We start from the raw sequence: 19286 nt of genomic DNA, 5'->3' as shown, positions 1-19286 counted from the left end.
TTCTGAGAGTTGCTGATTATTTTGAAGGGCATGGATACTAGCTACTTAATAAATTTGGAAATCATAACCTATTCACCTTCAAATTAAGAAAAAATGTTATCAAAATTCATACTGCCTCCTGAAAGTGCTTTTTATAAAAAATGGAAAATTCATTCAGTAGTTACTGAAATAGCAATGGAAAACTTAGGCAAAACTGAAGATGTCATTTGTGCCAGTAATAGGTAGTACAGTAGAATCTCACGTTGCATGTTTTTATATGAACAAGCTACTGGTTAAACTAGACTAGCTTTAGTGTAAGAAAATGACATCTTTAAAATGAAACATGCTTTCTCTCTCTCTCTCTCTCTCTCTCTCTCTCTCTCTCTGCAGTCTGTGTGTAAGATGTCAGAGAGGGGCTTCAGAGTGTGATAAGACCCGGCCTTGTATTCTGACTCTGCCTTTGCTATTTACTGCTCATATGACCTTGAGTAAAGTACTTAACCTCATTTTCTTCATTTCTAACATGGAGACCTTGTCTTAAACAAGGGTATTGTGGGAACTAAAGCAGTCACATGATCCCTGGCACATTCATGGAGCTCCTCCTCTCCGCAGATGACAGCTGCTTCCCTCACTCAGATGCTCAGCTCCTTCCAGGTCTTCTCGCTGTCTTATCTTACACAAAGCCACTCAAACCTTGATTGATTGCACTTTAGTGCGGATAAGCTTTAATTTGTTACCTTAACTATCTCTTACTTATTATGCCTTTTGATACGCAATTGTGAAGGAAAGGATTTGCCTCGCCTAGATTGGGGTGGATGTTCAGGACAAAGGAGGGCTCCTTAGGAGCAGCCACTGCAGCCTCCCTGTGGTGTGCACTGATTCCAGTAGTCGCTGGGCGTGGAGAGAGAAGGCACCCCTTCCTCTGGCTTCTCCTCACCTCAGTTCAGGGAGCCCTTCTTACTTGATCACAGACTTTCCAGCTAAGTTCAGTTTTTGTCTTTGCCAGCCTCTTTTCTCAGAAATGGACAAACCACAGTCCTCGCACCTCTCAGTGCTCTGTCGTACTTCTTGGAAGTTTTCTGTCCCATTTTTTCTATTGTGTCTGACATTTGGTGGTATTTTCATGCCGCAGGGAGCTCCTCCCTGAGCACAGCTGGATGTCCCAATACTTCCCCTGTGCAACTTGAGCCACTTCTAGAGCCAGTGCCTGTGTTTACAGCTAACCCTTCTTTAAGAAGATGGTCGCTGTGTGTGCGCTGAAAGCTGCTGAGGCGTCTACCTTAGCCCCTCAGCAAAACTCGCTAGGCATCGACTTCCCCTTCTGTCCTAGAAAGCTGGAATAGGAAGCTAATAATAATCCCCTCCTCACAAGGATGCTGTAGGATTAAATCACATGAGCCGGGCGAATACTCATTTCCATGTGCGACTAACATATGAATACATACTACACTTGATGATTTGGATTCATTAGAAAATGGCTTGTATCAATTCTTACTGTTTGTCAGCCATGCTATGGTTTTGGTCAAATTAGAGAGTTTCTAAATGGAGCACTATATAATTTTAGAAAAATTTCCTTGTTAAGGAACATATCACTAAAATAAGATAATTTGAAAAATACTTTTGAAAAGCATTTTCTATTACTTTGTCACATTACACAGCTAAATTAGTTTTACTTTCTTGTCTCTGGTTTAGTTATCTTCACAAATTATGTGCTGAGAGGTTGACTAAAACATTTCCTTAAATTATCTGCATCTGATATCTCACATTGTAAAATATTTGCAAAATAACTTTTGACATGTCCTATGTTTGAAAGAAGAGTAGTTTTTTTGGGGGGATACCAGGGATCGAACTTGGGACCTTGTACTTGCGAGGCTAGCAGCAGAACCACTGAGCTAAATCCCTGGGCCGAAAGCAGAAAAGTTTAAAAAAGCAGAATTCAAGAAAATAATTTTTCCAGTTTATACTTTTTCAATTCAGCATTAAGTTAAAATATTTTAAATTAATCACATTTTAGCTGAATCAGCAGGTGAATCATTCATATAGGCATATAAAACATTGGAAAATTTTATAGAATGGAGTTAAACTGTATAGAAAGCTAACAATATTTATCAATATTTATTCTTTTTTTCTCTACTCCTTTAAATAAATTCAAATATTTTTACCCATAAAATGAATGCCATACATTATAATTTTTGAGTTCATCTAATAGAGTTTGTATTAGCAAATGTAGGAGCTAAGGAGATTGATGCTCATAACTATTGGGCTTTATAAGAGACCTATGGACATATTTCAATACGTTGTCTTATATCCCATCACTCCTGTCAGCTAAAACAAGAAAAAAAACATTAATTATATGTTCTGCTAAGGAATAAAACTAATCTGAACTATAATAGTGGCTATAAAGAAGATATTTCAATAGTTTTCATTGATTGAAAATTGTAGTTTACTTTGTTACCAGTTCTGTAGTGCTGTGACTAAGAAAATGGGTTTCCTGAAGCCATGCTTTGGTTTCTGGATCCATCAATGGTAGCTGTTTAATTATAGGAAAATGACGTAACCTCTTCTTGTAGCCACTTTCTTGTCTATAAATGAGAGAATGAGTATTTACCTCATAGAAATGGTCTAAAGATTAAACGTATAAATATAAGCCAAACATTTACAATAGTATTTGGTACATAAAAGAACCCAATCATGTTAGGTATTGGTACTGTTAAAGAAGTAGTAAAATACCATGATTAAGATATAGGACAACATTATATTTAAAGATCCTGATGCTACTAAATGTTAAAAGGCAGTTTACATGGGAGGAAATATAACCTTCAAGCCAGTGGTTATGAAAAAGCCTAAAATCTATTTTATCAAGAAGTAAAAATGATGAGAATTCATAAGGCAACTTTTAAGCCTTTTTAATTGCTAATTTGACAGTTTAGTACTTTGTGAAACAATTAAAAATGTTTTTAAATGAATGATACCATCTATTATAGTTTTTCTCTTTGTCATATTTTATAATGAATCTATGAGTGAACGTTACATTTGCAGCTAATATACTGTTGCAGTAGTGGATATGAATTATTAGATGTAATTGCCTTAATTTTGAAGAACTATTATGTTGTTAATAAAAGCCATGTCTTATCTTTCTTTTACATCAATAGATTCAGAGACGATGGCGAGCCTATAAAGTCCGGAAATACTGTTTTAATTATTTTTATTATAAACAGTACTTGAGAGCTGTTTCTGAAGCCAATGAGACAGTTAGGTGAGTAATAAAACTACCAGTCTAGTTGTGAAAGTTTTAAGATTATTCAATAAATATTGATTATTACAATGCTTAGAAATGTGTTCTAAAACTCACTGATATTTGAGGCAGAATTTTACTGATAAGATATAGTTGTGATTCTATTTACCTTAAAATATATTATTGTTCTATATTAAAATATCTTGTACTCCTGGTGATTATTATTTATATTTTTAATATTGCTTATATCTGTAGCTATGATTCCATTTACCTTAAACATATATTATTCTTTTGGTACCAGGGATTGAACTCGAATCCATGCCCTTGCACAGCAGGCGGCAAAACCACTGAGCTAAATCCCTGGCACATATATTATTCTTATATATGTAAACATCTTATACTTTTGAAGATTATTTATGTATGTGATAATTTGAACCTATGCAACATTAGCTTAGATTCTATAAAATTACCTAATAATGAGCTGAGTTTATCTGTAAAATGAATCCTTAAGTATGGTAAAGCTTTAGATACATCTTGAGAAATACTCAGTAGCAAGAACTAACCTCTCAATGAAGAAAATGTCGTGAAACACACTAAAAGGGGCTGGTTTACTGTCCATTTTAATTTTTCTAAATACCCAGAAAGATAGAACCTGGATTTAGGATACAGTATATCTTTTGTAAATATGATGAGTAAAGATATTGCAGTGTTACTCAGTCAGCTTTTTCAAAGCTCTGTGTGCTGTTTTTCCATGACTGTACTTTAATAAAACACTTTCTGACCTCATGTGATATGGGCCATTCTAATGACGTATGAGTGCCCAGATCCCTATTAATACATTTGGAAAGGAAAAAAGGAAATAGGAATTGATAATAGTTGACATTTGGGCCAGGGATTTAGCCTGGTGGTTCCACCACCTGTCTCGCAAGCACAAGGACCTGAGTTCGGTCCCCGGTACCCCGCTCCCCCCAAAATAATAATAGTTGACATTTATATAGCACTTTTACTTTCAAATTTGTTTCACTTATTTATCTTATTTTACTCTTCAAGTTCCTTAAACTAGAGAGAATACTTGATAATGATTCATTAAAATAAAAGTTTTATCTGAAACCCCTAAAGTAATATGTATCATAATATATATCTAAAAACTAAATTCTCAACTCTCAGATTTCTCATATATGTTATAAATATAAAGAATTTGGTCTTTGGTGATTAAGTATGAGTAGTTTGTTAACTTGATTTGTTTGGAAAGAACAGTAAAGGACTTGGAAAGCTTCAGTGGGTTTTACTCAATCACAGGAGTTGGGAAACTGAAATAAATAGACCATAGAGGATTGCTATTTACTTCTTCTGGAGAAATCTAAAGTTCCTAGAAATGGGCTGGCTGTCTTAAGTGGCTCACTTGAGCTTGCATGGAGGAAAGACTTAGTAGAGTACAAGGGAGGGAGAGAAGAAATATGAGCAGGAGTGGAGTTAAAGAGAGATAAGTGATGCTTTTTTTAAAAAAGGTCCAGAACTGAAGGCAACACTTACTGTCAGTGTCTTTCAAATGCCAAGCCTGTGCTTGTATAGTGTTGAGTATGATCTTAAATTTTGGATTCCAGGGGTCTTATTTGCTTTGCTTTAGTTCAAGCCCTGAATAGGAGAAGGTATTAAAGGAGGTGAGCAGGTGGGAATGTGGTTTTGGAAAGGCCTGTATCTTCCATTTAACCAGTATTTCCCTTAATCCTGTTCTCATCCTGGTTCTAATGGAAATAGCTCTAGTCACTAGAAATGCTGGTGTATCAGTGCTGACAATTGGTTTTACATTGTTATTCTTTACTAAATTACAGAGCTCTATTCTTTTATATCTACTTCTTGGCATCTTTAAAAGCAAGTTGAATGTAACAACAGCTGCTTATTCATTGAAGCATTCCTTTTCACCCACTGACACACATAGAAAAATATTTTATTGATATACTAATACTCAATTATCAGTGCATTATAAACATACATCTAACTCAGTCATTATTCTTTGGATTTATCACTAACTTATATTACTATTTTATGGAGAATACTTATATCCACTTTTGTCAGGATAATTTCTTACAGTTTTCTTGTGTTGCAAATATGGGTTTTAGTATCATGTTTGTGCTGTATTTATTAGACAAACTGAGTAAATGATACAGCCTGGGGATTATTGTTCTTCAGAAGTTTAAAAGGAATGATTCATAAATTCTATGTCTAGAGCTTTTTGGAGAATGTATACCTTTAACATTTTCAAACCTTTAGTTAGGTTTTCATATGTCTCTTAAAGTTCATTTAAAAAATTTCCAAGTAATGATTTAGTTTATCGACATTATTAAAATAGGTCATCTTTTTATCTACAATAATTTAAATGTGTACTTGTTACATTCCATTTCTCATTTTTAATTTTGCTTATTTAAATTTTTGTCTATTCTCAAAATTATCAGACTTACCTATTTTATTGTTATTTTTACCTTTTATATTGTTATTTTTCAATGAACGACCTCTCATATTTTGTATTTTTACTTTTTGTGTCCTAATTATCTTGATTTAACCTTAAAAATCCCTTTGTAATATATGTAATACATGTTAATTATAGAAAAGATGAAAATACAAGTAACTTAAACAGAAAATCACCAGTAACTCCATCACTCAGAAACAGAAATTATTAAAGTTTTGATGTATTGAGCCAGGCGTGGTGGCACATGCCTGAAACTCCCAGCACCCTGGAAAGCTAAGGCAGAGAATCAGAAGTCTGAGCTCATCCCAGGCAACTGAGTGACTAATGAGACCCTGTATCAAAATAATAATTTTTATAAGCAGGGCTGGGGAAGTAGCTCAGTCCGAAGGCCTTAGGTTCAATGCCCAGAACCACACACAGACACACAAAATGTATATTTTTCTAGACCTCTACTACTTAATAACTGTTTGACTTTGGGAAAATTCCATAATTTCCCTTTTCCTAAATATTTTCATCTAGAAAGTGAAAAATGTAATAGAATGATGACATAAGCTTATCATGAGCAAAAATTAATCAATATTTTGACATGGTTAGGTAGTACTTGATATATGCATGTCATAAATGTTAGTTTATTATTTTATTTCTGTGCTAGCACATATAATATACTATTGTAACCAGGTGTCTTTCCCTTTGCAAAATATGAATATTTTCATATCAATAAAGACACTAATGTCATTTGTAGTAGCCTTGTTAGAAAATAAATTCTTTATTGTTGGACATGTTGGTGTTCCAAATTTTTGCTCTTTTAAACAGTATCTATTTTCATGGTGGTAGTTAATGGGGAATTTGTTTTAGTTCTGGTGATATAAATTTATTACTCTGTGTAAATACTCTGTGTAAATTACTTTTGGTAATCATTTACTTTTTGGTAATCAAAGAGTAGGCTACTACTTGCATCTCTGCAGTTTTTCCCGCATTCCATATATCTTGACATATAATATTCTCATTTTTATTTGCATTTTTATTCTCTTTGAAATTCATTTTTCAATCTCTAGTGTTTGAGCTTTTTCTTGTAGTTGAACCATTAAATTTATTTCTAGGTTTATTATGCTATCGTCAGAAAATATATTTTGTACCAAGATTACTTTAGGAGATTTATTGAATTTTTTTCTCCATATATATTATTTAGTGTGTACTAGAAATCAAATAAATGGATTTCAGTTTTCTGTCCATACTAAGTTGTTGCTTTTTAATTGACCAACAAAATCTTTATCTCCACCTTAACTGCTGTGCTCTTTCAAATTTCTCTCATTTTGCTCCATTTCTTTTGTTTTCTTCCTGTACATAAACTAGGATTTGTTTGACTATGTGAACTTTTCTTTAGACTTTATTTGGCTCATGACTCCTCTCTGCTCTCAGCTTTAACTCCAGCGGAAGTAAAAGTAGTCATTTTGTAAACGGGATATCCTTGCCCCACCCACAATTCATCTCTTAAATCCTCAACCCACACTTCGGGCTCTTTGCAGATAGACTTCAGTAACCTCTTGCCTGACTCTTGAAAGAAAGCATGGGCTAGTTCTCTTTTCTCCTAGTTTTTGATTTCTTCAAAACAGACCACATTAAGCATTATATCTCTGCTTCAAATCTGTTTGAGACAGGAAAGTAGGGTGTGGCAAAGCTGGTTGAGGGGGATGAGCACGATCAGATTCTAGGGCACATGCACCAAATAATTACCAAGGCCCTGTATATGGATCTCTCTCGGGTTCCTAATATGTGTAGACCAAACAAAGATGCAGATGCCCCTGAAAGCATGCCACCTTGGTTTTCCTCACAATAGCCCGCCCTGTGTCCTCCAGGGTGTACTTTATTTTTAGTTTCTTCTCTTTTATTTGGCCCAAGTTCATTCTACAGAGCCAGTTTCTCCCTTACTCTCCACTTTTAATTTTTCAAATACACTTTGTCACTGCTTCTGCTTATCTTGTTCAACTCTTTGTTCCAGGTGGAACAGAACCTGGAAACCTACTCCAGAAGGAGAGGCAAGAGCCCCCAAACCCAGTACCAGACTCAGCTTTGGAATGAAGTTGACTTTGGAGTGCAGTGCGGGGCCCTACTGGCTTTGCACTCTCCTGTCCCCATGCTCACCCGTACAGAGCTTCTTTCTTCCGAAAGCCCTCCCAGCCTTGCAGGTCCATTTCACCCACCTCTCTGGCGCACGGGGCTCCTCCATGTCCTTCATACTGCTGTTCACAGAGTTAGGGCTCCTCATCTGAGCCCCCAAAGACTTCAGCACCCTCTGGACCATCTACCCTGTGACATTACAACCACTTCCATCTTTCTCTTTGTATTATGAAAGCAATGAGAGAAAAGGGCTGACATTCTGCCTTAATTATCTTTGAAACCACAGAGCCTAACACAGCTCTGATACACACTAAATGAAAGAGTGAATAACACACGCTGCAAAACCCCATTGTACTTTTAACTTTATCCTATTCTGAGAATCTTGGTGGTGGTCTGTCAGTAATTAATGAATTCATTCACAAATATTTATGTAATAACTACTGTGTAGGACAGGCTAGAGTTAGATATTAGAAATATAACAATTTATACAACAAGCTTGGACCAGACTTTGGGGAACTTCCAGCTCAGTAAGGAGAAATCTTAAAAATAACAATAGCAGAAAGCATTCATATGTTATTTTGTGTATCAGAAAATATGCTAAATTCTTACAGCTATTACAGGACTGAGCAGTGCAATGTCCTTAAAACTTGTGCCTTTCTGAGATGATTCTGTCTTGTGATATTCAAAATCAGTACAGCTTAATTCGTTCAACTGCAATCCAGCACATCTCCCCTTCCAGACGTAAGCTCTTCTGTGTCTGTCCCAGTGTTTATGGCACCCACTCTCTGCATTTTCCTTCTGCTTTTCCTGCCCCTTCCTCTTCGCCACTTGTGGTGCCAGACCTCTGAAGCATCCCTGGGAAGCGCTTGGAGCTGGCTTTCCTCTGGATGGCTGGGCTCAGAAGAACAGTGAAGACGATGCCCACAGTTTGAAGCCTAGCATAATGGTAGATGACGCCAAACCTATTTTTGCAGTCATGGACAATTTTGTTCATTTTTTTCCCACAAGGCACTATTTATTGCTGTCTTTACAATTTTTTTTCTTTTTCCTTTTCCCACCCTTTGTTTGGTTCCTCCCTTCTCTTTTCTCTTACATTCTTCTAGCTTTAGTTCCTACTCATCTCTGCGCCCCAGTACTCTCAAATGGCTCTGAGGAGCTTTACGTTTCTCCATCATGTTCTTGTGTCAAATAATTTACTCTCTCTTTTTATTATCCATTTTGTGCCTTACTAATTTCATTTTTCTTAACTATCAATGCTCATAGTGTGTTTTCCTAAACCAAAGGATAGCAGATTCCAGTGATGAATAATTCATCTAAAATGTAGAAGCAACTGAGGTACTGTTAAGTTTAAACGTTTTCTCTCTCTTCTCTCAGTGCCCATACAAAATAAATTTCTCTCCTCCTGTATATTCTAAGTCTTCTATTTCTCTTTTCCAAAGCAATATTTTTTCTAATTTAATATGTCATTCCATGGATAGTCTATTTATATGTAGGCATATATGTCCCACAGTTTTAGAAAATAACTTTGTAATAGCTAACTGGATGCACATTGAGGAGATACTCTTAAGTGAAATAAATAGGACACACATGTGTAAATACCGAATAGTTTCTCTGGTGTGAGAAGCCAAGTGGCAGTGAGGATCAAAATGTAAAACAGATAATGTGAAATAGGAAGAAAAGGTCCAAAGGGGAAGGGGAGGTGGGAGGGGTAGGGGAAAGGAAAGAAGGAAAAGGAAAAAATATGAGAAAAGGAAAAAATGGAAATAAAGTCTTTGTTAATAGGGAGGGATGGAGGGGTTGAAGGGAGGGCAGGGGAAGGGGGAAAAATAACAACCAAGATACATCATGTAAAGGTACAAGATCCCAATGATGAATGTCATCATGTTGTATACCTAAAATGTACCAATACACTTCATGAATAAATAAAAAAAGAAAATAACTTTGAACATATGTAGTATTATCAACTTGATTATTTTCACTTACAAATAATAGCTTCAATATTCTTCCATAGTTGAGGAGCTTTCTTCTGTTTTCTAATGGTTGCCTAGTTTTCTGTTGTATAAAGGCTTTAAGTTTTTTTTTTGGTACCGGGGATCGAACTCGGGTCCTTGCGCTTGCGCAGCAGGCAGCGAGACCACTGAGCTAAATCCCCAGCCCAAGGCTGTAAGTTTTTTAGCCACTTTTCTAGGGATGAATAAATATTTCTTCTATTTGCTATCACAAAGATAGAGCTACAGTAAATATTATTATATATGTATCTTAGTTTTTCTTAGACTATTATCCTACCATATCAATGTGATACTATATTTACGCTTATTTTTCTTCAGAAACTTCTATGAGGAATTTTATTGAAGTTTCAATAAATTCATAGGTCAATTTGGTGAAAATTACATCTGTGCTGTATTGAGTTTGTGAATAAACACCTGCCTCATTCTAACCTCCTTTAAGTCTAGAGTGTCTTTGCGTAAAGTTTTAAAATTAAAAAAATTGTGTGTTACACTTATTCCTGGGAACCTTATTCTTTTGTTTTGTCATAACTGATATCTTTTGGGAATTCCATTGTAAGATATAATTGGGATACAGAAATGTTATTATTTTTACATTAATATTTTATCCAGCCACTGTGCTAAAATCATCTTAATTTAGTGGTATATTAATGCGGGTGATTTCTATAAAATTTTTCATGCCACTTTAAAGTAATTACAGTTCTCCTTGGTTTATTTCAGTTGTAGTCTTTGTTTCGCCTCATTATACTAAGTAGACCCTCTCATTCAGTGTTGGCTAGAAATAGTGACAGTGTTGTGTGGTCTAGATTTTAAAGCAGAAGTTTTTAATATTGTAACAAAAAGAACAATAATTTCTGAAGATTTTTAGTAGGTAATTTCTCAGATTAAGAAACATTTTAAATCTACTAAGTATTTTAAAACAGCGTAAGTGACATTGACTATTTTTAATTTCTGCATTTATTGATAACTGTTTTCTTGTTTAATCTACTAAATATTAAATTATATTTAGAGTTTAAGCTCATTAACAATGTTGCTCAACTTATATAACAACTTTCAAAAATGTATGGAAATCATATATTATTCTGCCTACTATGTTAGTCAGAATTGCCAATCTGTGTCTATAGTTTTATCAGTGTTTGCTTTAAATATTTTGTTTCTTTTGTTTCTGCTGGGTTTCTAAAATATTAAAAGTTTTGTTTAACTGTAATGAATAATCAAATCTTTTGATTTTATTTTCCCTAGAATTACTGTTTTGCTCTTTTAATCTGATGTAAGTCACACTAACATTTTTAAAAACTATTTGCCCGACATGTAATTTTAGTCTTTTATTTTATATTTTTTGATATCCCTATATTTTAGATATATCTCACATCAGTAGAAATCTATATTTCAGTTTCTGGTCTCTATTAACAAGAAAGACTTATTAATTTGTTATGTTATCATAACAAAAAATTGGTAACTATCTGTTGATGGTATGAACTTTCATCATGTACTTTTTTGCTCTGGATTATACTGTGGGCCATAGTGACCTAAAAACTAATTTCTGACAATCATAAATGCATTCATTTTGTACTTTTCCCCTCACCATCTTATTTTTATTTGATACTGTTTTCTACCACATTCTTTTTATGGTTTTCTCCTTCTTCCCATCTTTTGTATTGATTTCTTTTTATTCAATTTCTTTCCACACCATAGATGTAGGAAATTAGCCTTCTGCTTTCATTCCTTTTATGATTAATTTTGAAATTTTATTTTTAACAAACTCTAAAGATAATCAATATTCCTTTCTCAAATAATGCGAACATTATTGGAAGGGACAGGACAATGTTTTAGTTGTCATTTCCTTATCCTTCAATATTTGAATTCTGTCTTATTTTTTAACTCCACAAATTAAGCATAGTTATTATGATATGAAAAATGTTAGAATTATCTGTTTGACAATTTCTTCCTTCCATTCCTTCCTATATCTTAGCTCTTCTTTCTTGGACTCTTTTCTTTCTTCTTGAAACATGTCTTTTAGAAATCCACTGAAGAAGATAATAGGTGACGTCTCTCAGTATTTGTTTTGTGTGAAAATGTTTACCCTTATTCTTGAAAAATATTACCAGTGCATACAATTTTAACTTAACTGCTGTTTTTCTCAGCACTTAGAATATATGATTTTCTTGTTTTCCATGTCAGTTGTATCCTTCTTCCCTTGTCATTCTTACCTTCTCTATGACTGTTTTTGTTTGTGTATAAGAGTTTGTGTTCTGCAGTTTTATCACAGTATGTCTTGGTGTGGATATCTTTTTATTTATTTTACTGATTGCTTGTTAATGTATATTATTGTACTTATAATATCTATAAATTCATAAACTTCATCAGTTTTCAAAACTATCAACAATTATGTCTCTACATACTATCTCTTTCATTCTTTTTTTTTAAGTTTTCTCTTTTTTAGAACTCATTTTCACATATAGCTGGCATTCTTATTCTGTTTCCCAAATGTATTTTACATTATGTTTTGTGCTCGACATCTGCTTGTCTCTTTAGACTACACTGGATAACTCCATATCTGCTTTCCATTTCACTAATTCTCTTTGTCTAACTCACCCATGGACTTAATTCTTGTGGCCATAGGTTTTACTTCTAATAGCACACTTTGGTCATTTTTCCAATTTGCCTTATCATTTTATAATGTTTACTCTTTTTAAAATTCTACTTTGCTTGTAATAATAAGGTAAGATTATTCCTGCTGTTTGTATAAATTTGGCTACGTTTGCCGTTTAAAAAACCAAGATCACAGTAAGCTGATCTTAATCTACGGTAACTATAAGGTCATTTTATTGGTCAGCTTTCCCATTGCTGGACCAAATACCTGCAGTTTAACAGGGGAGAATTTTCATTTGGCTCTAGGCATATTCATGTACCCACCACCACCATCAACATACAGAAAGGTTCTATCTTCAGAAATACATCCAGTGTTGCCTTTTGCAGCTAAACACACTTCTATTCTACCAGCCTTTTTCCTGCTCTCCTCGGTTTCTTACAACCACTAACCTCTTCTCCATTTCTGTACCCTGTCACTTTAAGAATATTATATCAATCAGTGTTAATGAATGGATTTACACTGTTAAATAACCTTTTGTGATTGATTTTTTTCTCACTAAGCATAATGCCCTGGGGATTTGCTCAAGTCATTGCATATATTAATGTTTCTTTTTGATTGCTGAGTACAGTTCCATGTTATAGATATTTCCTTAAACATTCTCCACTGAAGGACATAAGTTGTTTCCAGTGTCCTTTATGAATATTTTCAGACGTTCCTGTTTGTGGTTCTTAGGATGAAATTCTCTTTGTGGGAGGGAGTGGCGCTGTGCTGTCTTTCTCTCTCTCACTAAACTTGTGAGTTTGGGTCGCGAGCTCACACAGGCCACTCTGTTGGAGTCCACAAGTCTATGAGTATGGAAATGTCCTTAGATGCTGTTTTGTCTGCCAATCTCATGAGCTTCGTTGTTTCGAGAATATTTCATTGCAGAAGTTGTCAATTTTTGGATCTGGATGTCTTAGCCCATGTGAGTAGTGGGAATTTAGACCACACATTTCGTCTAGCTTGAGCTTGATTTCTCTTGAAACTATCCATGTGGTCCCAGCAGTTGGCATTAGGCCGCCGGAAGCGGAAGTATGTTCCAAGGACCCCTGCTGGCCCGCGCAGCTTGGTGTCTCCTCCCCCTGCTCCGGGGTACACCTTGGTCTGCCCTTCCTGTGGGCCGTGAAAGGCGCAGCCAACACAGCACCTTTGATTTGTTCTTAATAAACACGCAGGCTGCTCCAGTTTTACCTCTCAGATCTGTAGTTTTCACCCTTGACTTCTTTTGTATAAGTTCTTGGTTTTAAGTTTGGATAAATACAAAAAATAGCCAAAATGAATTCTTGTGTGTTTTGCATGTATTTGGGTTAGAGAGGGGGAGGCAGATAGTGAAATCTGCCCCTCCCCCGTTTTCTCGCTTTCATTCCTTTCTGTTGGCATCTTTAGTAACACCTTGAAGCGTCTCTACTATTTAAGAGGTAACTGATTGTTGTATGACATTTTTAGAAATCCATGTTGATTTGTGATTTTCTTATTAAACACAGACACATTCTTCAGATGTGTATTCTCCACCGGGGATTAATTTTCCCAGTTCTTTAGTCCTTTTATTAATAACTTACATTTAGGTAATTTTTATTGTTGTTTTTGTCATAGAACGGGGTATTGTTGGGGAAGGGCCTGAGCAGTGCTCAGGGGGTGGTAAGAAGTCTTGGCTTGCAAGCAGGTCCAAATGCTTTACTTGCCTGTGCCACTTATAAAATATACAATACAGTTAATGTATATGAGTAACCAGCTACTTTTTTTACATTCGTTATTACGATATTTAACAAAAGTAGGATAAGCACCCTGTGGGTGCAGGCGGACCTGCACGTCAGAGGAGCCCTCCGTGAGAGTGTGAGCAGCTCCGTGCATGTGACCTGGTCTAGCTTTTTGCTTTAAGCCCTTTTAATTTCGGCAGTGACTGCTTCCCACTGATGGATGCTCCTCCTTCGTAGGAGCTCTGTGGCGAAGACGGGATTCTTGTGACTTTCCATTGCTGCTCCGTCTCCTTTTCCTCCATGGTGTGCTTGAGGCAGTGTGGCTCCCAAGCTTTCTCTGCACTCTTGTTGTTCCGAGCAAGGAAGGCTTTGCTGCTTTGTTTTGTTTTCTTCCTCCTCCGAGCGGAGTATGCCGTTTTCTCCTTAGGAGTTCCGCACTAAGCGGTCCCTGAAATGTGCATCTCTAGGTGCATTGTGTACATAGCCTCTCTAATCCTGCATGAATTTTCCTTCCCTTTTGTGGCCCTTTTCTTTTTGGTACCGGGATCGAACTCAGGACCTTGTGTTTACGAGGCAGGTGGCGGCAGAACCACTGAGCTACATCCCCGGCCGGCCCTTGTGGCCCTTCTTCTTACCTACTGCTTCCTTGTTTCACTGATGTTTCAGTATAATTTTACATCTTGAGAATCCCTAACCTGAAATCCTAAATGCTCAAAAGGTCATGATCTCAAAAAGATTTGGATTTTGGAGCATTTCACATTTTGGTTAGGGTTGCTCAGCTGGTAAAGTCCATGTAAACATTCCAAACTCGGAGGCAATTCTGGTGCCAAGCATTTCATATAAATTTTTTAAAATTTGATTTTTTTTTTAGATAGGGTCTGATTATGTAGTCTAGCCTTGCTTTGAATTCTCCATCATCCTGCCTCAGCCTCCTGAGTGCTGAGATGACACATTTGTGCCACCACCCCCACCCCACCCCCGCCTGGCTCTGTGTATTTTTTTATTGCCTTTGATATTTTATAGAACTTTAAGGGAAAAAAGGGTGAGATAATTTTACTGTACTACCTCAAAATTGGAAATATCTTTCTAATATAAATCATCTTCACTTTCCTGTCCTCTACATAAGCAGTTTCGTAAGCGCAGTGACAACATGATACAGGACCTGCCTCAGAGGCTTGGGAGGAGTGCCCAAGACATGTGTAAGTTGGATGCCTCAGGGTGGAGGTGAGAGGAGAGGACTTGGAGATGTTTTTAGAAGTCGTGAAGCTGGGCCTTGGAAGTTGTACGAAGCCAGGACACTCACAGGTGAAGTTGCACTGGGCCTGGTGGATGAAGGGGTAAGTGTAGGACATAGTGCAGGCAAAGTGGCCTGAGTGACACCTAAGTGGGGTGTTCAGGCCTCACTGCTGCCAGCTAACTGCTCTCCAAGGACATTAGCATCGCACCCCCTTTTAAGAGAACTGTGGCGTAAGTTGTGCAGCTGTATTTGTCAGTGTCTTACTTAGTTACTTTCTCTTTCGCTAAAATATGGTACAACTGAAAACGCACAAAGAGGAAAGGTTTACTTTGGCTCACAGTACAGGTTTCAGTCTGTAGTCAGCTGGCTCCAAGGCAGGGCGGCACGACAGAGGAAAAAGAACTCATGGCAAGAGCGGGGAGAGGAGAGAGAGAAGGAGAGAGATCAAGGGAGGAGGAGGGAGACAGACCCTTCCAGGCCACGCCCCAGTGACCTCCTCCCCCCGCCAGGCATCACTGCCAGCATCACATTTAGTTTGTCAGTGGATCAGTCCACTGATGAGCATCACACCGCCACGATCCAGTCTCCATGTGGCTTTGCAGGGATGACTAGATAGAAACCATAACAGTCATGATGGCTATGTTTAAATAGTTCTGAAAGCATCTGCTAAGGCTGCTCATTTTGGTGAGATAGTGTTTTTGCTTTTCGTCGGAGTTATAAATACATGTGTTTAGATTGCTTTGTCACATTTTTTAATTCCATTTTCAACTGGGACCATGATTCCACTTACCTTTTGCAGTAACAAATTATACCCAAAGCAGCTTAAAACCCTGGCAGCATTTTCCCTGGTAGTTTTCTTGGTCAGGAGTCTGGAGGAGCTTTGTCAGGTGCCCAGACTGCAGTGAAGCTCAGTCACGATGCCATCCGCCAGGACTGCTGCTTGCCCTGAAGGTCCACTGAAGGGCATTCATTTCGAGCTCTGGCAGTGAGCTGGTGGTGTCCCTCAGCTTCCGCCCCAATAGGGCTCTCCAAAAAGTAGCTCATAACATGGAGACTGGCTTCCCCTGGTCAAGTGAGTGGAAGAACAATAGAGATTATCCAAGATAGAATCCACAGTCTTTGTAACTTAATATCATAAATGACATCTCATCACTGTGGCTATAATCTGCTCATTTGAAACAGAAACCAGGTCCACACCACACTCAAAGAGAAAGAATTCCACAAAGGAATGGATTCCTTGGGGAGGATGACTGACTCCACATTCGGGGACTTGCACACAGTATTTCAATAAAGTTGTTGGTTTTCAGCATCTTGACTGGGATGAGTTACTCTGCATTTATTTAGGACAATATTTTAATGTCATCTCTTCATGATTGTGTTTCAAACTTTAATATTATCCCAAAGCAATAATGATTCATCCTAATTACTTATACTACTAAGCACTAACGTTTATATCTGAATTTCAAAGAAATATAAAAGATCTGGACCAGCCTTCTGTCTTTGGACAGGTTAAATAATTTAGAGAAAAAACTCAATAAATTATTTTACATAAGAATACACTATATCTTGTGTTTGAATTGTCTAGGGTACAAAATAACATTGGGTATAACTTTAATTTACTCTTTTGTTGATAGAAATGGTTGATATATTCTATAGGTAATGGTAAAAAATATTTAATATATGTACAAGAACATATTTTCTTAATCAGGAGTGCAGGTCTTACAAAGATGAATGGGGCTGATTAATTTAAAGCAGGGTTTGCACTTGGTAGACATGTTCCTTTGCAACCTCTAGCCTGATAAGCAAAAACTGCCCCAGGTTATGAATAAGAAAATTATATAATGAAATTAAAAATTAGTCACAGTGTTACAGATTGGTAGCATTAATAAAACATTATTAGCTCAGAGTACAGAAAGCAGACTTTCTGAAAAATCCTTTGACAGAAATTTAGAATAAAAATAATATATTACCTCAAATTTAATGCATGACTATGGTTGTTGATTGTTAACATCTCATAACAGTAGCTCTGTTTTGATTGTAAATTTGTCATCCATCAAAATAAGTTAATTTGTCTGCATATTAACTTTTAGGGTATGGTTTGGCTAGAAAGATTTTTATGGAGATTACTTCTTACTTATCCTTACATGTGTCATGAAAATTTTTAAAGTATATTTTTGTATTTGCTTTTGTTTTAATAGCTCTACTGACTTAAAATTAATTTGCCATTCAATATATCTGTTGTAAGTGTACTAGTCTACGGTTTTTAGACTCCACGGTTACATGGCCATCATTACAATCAATTTAAAACATTTTCATTACCCCAGATAGAAAACCCCCAGTAGTTGCAGTAAATGCAGTAAACCCCCATTCTTTCCTTCTCCCCTCTGCCCTAGGTAACCACTATTCTACTTTTCATTCCTATAAATGTGCCCATCGTAGGCATTTCATACAAAGTAAATCTCACAGTGCGCAATCTTTGAGAGTTCTTTCTTTCCCTTAGCATTTCTTCAAGATTCACCCATGTTATAGCAATTATCAGTTCTTCATTCCTTTCTATTGCCAAATAATCTCCCATTATATGAATGAAACACGTGGTTATTTAATCCACTACTCTGTTGATAGATATTTGAATTATCTCTGTGTTTTGGCTGTTATGAGCAACACTGCTGTGAGCATTCATGTACACGTTTTTATGCGGACATGTTTTCATTTCTCTTGGGTGCATCCTGAAGACTTTAGGCTGACACATTTAGGACATGAGGAATCCAACACACTGACTTTGGATGCAGATAGATATGTGTTGAGGTCATTGTTCAGCCACTTTCTACCTATGTGAAGTTAGACTTATTGCCCAGTATTACAGATACTAGTTTTCTTTATTTGTACACTGGAGCAGGAATTTTTACTTTGCAGGGTTGTGTGAAGTGTACATTATACCAAACAGTGAGCATAAAGCTAACGTCCAACAAATAGCAGCTCCGATTATTGAAAACACTGTAGAAAAATAGAGGTAGCACTCAGACCCAGGAGAAGACAGGGAGAGCCTTCATTCTACACTGCAAGTCTGACACCCACAGAAAGGAAGAAGGGAAGGAGGTAGAGTGGGGAGGGGCTGAGAAATAGCAGTGCAATCCCAAGAGGGGTCCAAGGAGGCCACGAGATGTGCTGAAGTCAAAGTCACCACCCTATCAAATAGTATATACTCTTGCAAGAGGGGCCCTGCTCGGGTACCCTGTGAGTCTCAGTCAGTTTGGAAGTGACCTGGTCCAGGCGCGATGTTAGTGTGAACATGTTGGTGGATCAAGGTTGGATTAGTCACTTTGCCAATGGGTGAATCACTGATGAGTATAGACCCTCCACGATCAGTCACATTGCCAAAGCCCTGCCTCTGCACATAGGATACTTCTGGGGGACACTTTAGATCTAAACCATAGCACAGGCTCACATTCTTCATGTAGTTCTTCTTGCTCCAAAGCTGGGCCTCCAGGAGCAAAGTGCTAAGTCTGGTAGAGTTTTCTCCCCTCCTCCACCATGGGCCTCTTTGTTTCATTCTGCTCTTGAGAGAGATTGCCTTTCTGTGCTTCTACTGACATTTTTATTTTAGCAATAAAATAAGAGTGCATAAAATGGAGTGGGAATGTGGCAAGTGGAATATAAACAGAATAGGTCATGATTTAATTCCAGAGTTTAAGTTTATTCCAGTCCCTGTGCTATAAATTTCTTCCATGACACTTTTTTTAATTGACTATTTTCAAACTCTTTTTTCTTTCTTTTCAATCTTCTCCTTTTTTCCCCCTTCTTTTTGCTTTCGGCAATATTGGCTTAGGGTCTTTGAACTAAGCTGCATCCATTTTAATTTCTAATTTCAAGACAGAGTTTTACTGTGTCATCCATGCTGCGCTCAAATTTGCACAT

At 36.7% G+C, this 19286-nt stretch overlaps 1 protein-coding gene across 6 annotated transcripts in view; it reads left to right on the top strand.

Annotated features, from left to right (window-relative positions):
• The window catches only part of Spata17 (spermatogenesis associated 17), a 195474-nt gene that overhangs the window by 39125 nt on the left and 137063 nt on the right, over nucleotides 1-19286 (top strand). For all 6 annotated transcript variants that reach the window (XR_015450762.1, XM_004867388.4, XM_087209870.1 and 3 more), the window contains exon 5: nucleotides 3132-3235. Coding sequence is in view for 5 of the 6 variants with exons in the window: in XM_004867388.4 (XP_004867445.1) it covers nucleotides 3132-3235 (104 nt within the window). In the remaining variant the exon portion in view is untranslated. The remainder of the gene's footprint in view (nucleotides 1-3131; nucleotides 3236-19286) is intronic.

This window comes from Heterocephalus glaber, unplaced genomic scaffold (genome assembly GCF_053883595.1).
Source record: "Heterocephalus glaber isolate CG9 unplaced genomic scaffold, H.glaber_assembly_v1.0 deba00001067, whole genome shotgun sequence".
Classification (NCBI taxonomy): Eukaryota; Metazoa; Chordata; class Mammalia; order Rodentia; family Bathyergidae; genus Heterocephalus; species Heterocephalus glaber.
This window is presented reverse-complemented; position numbering and strand designations above follow the sequence as displayed.